Here is a 3,352-nt window from a genome sequence, read left to right on the forward strand (position 1 = left end):
AGGGCGGGGCGGACCTGCCCCGGCTTTTGTCTCTGCGCGGCGGGCCCTGGGCGGCGGGGCGCCTGCCTACCTGCCCCCCCGCCCGGCGGCGCGTCCCGCCAGCGCCGCGCTGGGGCCCCGGCCCGCCTGACTCACCGGGATGGGTGGGGGACCGCTCCGGGGGCGGAGGCCGGGAGGAGGCGGGCCGGGCCCTCCCCCCGGAGCCGGGGAGGCGGTGTCTCCGGGGCGCAGGTGAAACCGACTCCGACCTATCCCGGGAACTTTCGCGGCCGCGACCGGCGCGGGAGCCGCCCTCTCCCACCCGGCGGAGCGCGGGGACCCCCGGCCCTCGGGGCGCGCTGGGCACCGCGGGGCCCCCGCGGCCGATGGAGGCGGGCGCCGCCCTGGGCGCAGGTGACGCTCGCCCGGCCCGGGCTCCTGCCGGCGGGGGAGCGCGCGGGGAGGCCGGGGCCCGGGAGCGATGGCGCGGGAGCTGAGCCAGGAGGCACTGCTGGACTTTCTGTGCCAGGCGGGGGGCCGAGTGACCAACGCCGCCCTGCTGAGCCACTTCAAGGGCTTCCTCCGGGACCCCGACGCGACCCCCGGCCAGCACCAGCGGCGCCGCGAGCTCTTCAAGGGCTTCGTGAACTCGGTGGCCGCAGTGCGCCAGGACCCCGACGGCACCAAGTGCGTGGTGCTCAAGAGGAGGTACCGCGACCTGCTGGGGGAGGAGCGGCTGCAGCCGCCCCGCGAGCCGCCGGCCCCGGCCCCGGACGCCCCTGCGGCGGGAGCGCGCCGGGCGGAGTCGCCGCAGCTGCAGCCCCGGCGGCGGCGGCGCGAGCGGGAGCCGGGGGAGGAGCCGGCAGGTGCCGCGGCCGCGGCCGCAGGTTGCGATGGCCTCCGCGGCGCCCGGGAGCACGGCGGGCGGAGGGGCGGCCCCGGCCGGGCGGGAGCCAGGTGCGCGGCGGTGGAGACGCAGGGCCGCTGCTGCTGGGAATGCCAGCAGAACGGCCTGGGCGCGCTCCCCGGCCCTGCGGCCGCCGCGGAGGAGCCCGCGCCCGCTCCGCCCGCCCTGGGGGGCCGCGGGGCTCCGCGACGGCGGCGGGAAGACGCGCCCGCCGCCGCCGTCCCGCCTGCCGGGAGCCCGGCCTCCCCGCCCGGCCCCCGGCCCCGCTCCGCTTCCCCCGCGCGGAGCCCCCGCTCCCCGCACCACTCCACCCTGCAGCTGCAGCAGCAGCGCACCCGCGAGTGGGTGGCCCGATGCCCGCAGGTGCCCGAGGCCCGGGACCAGGGCCCCATCCGGGTTTGGTCGGTGCTGCCAGACGACTTTCTCCAGCTCCCCTCCCAGCCGAACTTGTGGGTCTCGGAGACCAACTCGGCCTCGGCAGAGCCCCACCTTTCCTCGCAGTCGCTCTTGCCCACGGTTCCCGACGAGTCCTCGGAATCCTGGTCAGAGAACCACCCACTGGCGATCTTCCGCAGCATCCGCTGTCAGCTGTCCCTCCAAGATCTGAACGACTTCGTGGACCAGGAGAGCCACGGGAGTGAGGAGAGCAGCAGCGGGCCCAGGGAGTCCCCCGGGGGCTCTGAAGAGGGGCTGCCAGCTGCCCCCGGGGCCCCGGAGTGGGGACAGCTGAGGAATCCACCTGGGGGCCCATCTGGGTCGCCAAAGGCAGGTGGCCCCAGACGGAGCCCGCAGGGCGCCCGGAGCAGAGGGGACGTCCGCACCTCCCCCCAGGCCCCAACAGAGGCCCAGGGCCTTGCAGGCCACCCCCAGGAGCCTTTGCCCTGGCCGACCCCCAAGTTACGGAGGTCCTTCCGGAGGAGCTCTCGGGCGGGGAGAGCCAAATTGTCCTCCTCTGACGAAGAGTATCTTGATGAAGACGCGCTAAAAAGGAGCCGGCGCCCACCTCGACCCAGGAAACCTTCCAAGGCAGGAACGGCACCCAGCCCAAGGGTGGATGCGGCGCTGGCGCCACGCCCTGCAGACGCGAAGGCTGTCGTGGCTGAGCGAGGCCGGCCACACTCCTCGTGGGTCCCCAGCCCGGAAGGGCCTGCAGCCTTGGTACCGCACAGACCTCCTGAGCACAAGTCATCCGTGGTCCCCCTGGACGCCAGGGAGCACCAGTGGATTGTGACGCTTGCCAGTGGCTCCTGGATTCAGGTGTTGACTTTGTTCTGGGAGGATCCCCAGCTGGCTTTACACAAAGACTTCTTGACAGGGTACACCGCCTTGCACTGGATAGCCAAGCATGGCAGCCTCCGTGCCCTTCAGGACTTGGTCTCCGGAGCTCAAAAGGCGGGTATTGCCCTTGATGTAAATGTGAGGTCCAGCTGTGGGTATACCCCCTTGCACCTTGCAGCTATTCACGGCCACCAGGAAATCATCAAACTGCTAGTGCAAAGGTTGTCTTCTCGCGTGAATATCCGGGACATCAGCGGGAAGAAACCATGGCAATATCTGACCAGTAATACCTCTGGGGAAATATGGCAGCTCCTGGGAGCTCCTCGGGGCAAGCCCATTTTCTCGGTATATCCTTTAGTGCGCAGTTCTTCCCCTACCAGGAAGGCCAAGAGTCAGGAGCTATCTAGAAATATCACCCGAAAGACTTCCTTGGCTGCACTACTCAAAAACCAGCACAGCAAATGGAAAATGGCCAACCACTATGAGAAATTTCCCACCCTGAGGCAAAGAGCCGAGCATAGTGACTGAGTGAGCCCCGCTCTCCAGCACGCAGCTGCTACCACAGCCAGGCCAGGGGGACCCGCCTGCACCCCAGCTGGCCAGCTGCAGCCACCAGCATGCGTAAGAAATTAGCCGATGATGTCAACAGAAAAATGAATTTCAATGCAGTTTGAGTGAACTGGAGAAAACCAATTTTACCTCGCTTATTTCTTATACAGGCTGGTGGCCGAATCCATCCAATCAGGGTGCAGGCAGGTTCCCTGGCTTGGCTCCTGTAGGTAACATAGCCCCCCGCCCCCATCTTTGAGCTATTCAGTGAGACAGTTTAGGGGGGAGAGAAAAGCAGCCGAGGAGCTGGTAAAGAGAGCGGTCCAGCAAAGTGGCCTCCCTGGATTCCATGTCAGCACGTTGGACTTGGGTCATCCCAGCTTTGTGAAGGCTCAGGTTCTTGGGCCAGAGAAACCGAGGCAAGGGGCAGAACTGGGCACTCAAAACCCAGGAGGTGTTTTTCCATCTCCTTTGCCAGCAGGGATCTGGGCACAGAAAACCACGTTGTTTCCTGAAGCAATAATTCCAGGTCTTGGCTAGAGAGGGAACAGATGTCCTACAAAAAGGGAGGCGATTCGAGGAACTGACCAAGCTCAGACAGATCCTCTTTGGCCAGTAGCTCTCTGGCAGCTATTCATT

General features: G+C 67.3%; 1 protein-coding gene across 1 annotated transcript; it reads left to right on the forward strand.

Annotated features, from left to right (window-relative positions):
- Positions 1 to 460: 460 nt before the first annotated feature.
- On the forward strand, positions 461 to 2,692 carry SOWAHB (sosondowah ankyrin repeat domain family member B; the record flags this gene model as incomplete). The annotated part of the gene is made up of 1 exon (XM_080697709.1): positions 461 to 2,692. The coding sequence occupies one exon, from the start codon at positions 461 to 463 to the stop codon at positions 2,690 to 2,692; it is 2,232 nt and encodes a 743-aa protein (XP_080553835.1).
- Between the last annotated feature and the right edge of the window lie 660 nt (positions 2,693 to 3,352).

The sequence above is a fragment of the Muscardinus avellanarius genome (assembly GCF_963383645.1).
Source record: "Muscardinus avellanarius genome assembly, chromosome: 6".
Taxonomy (NCBI): Eukaryota; Metazoa; Chordata; class Mammalia; order Rodentia; family Gliridae; genus Muscardinus; species Muscardinus avellanarius.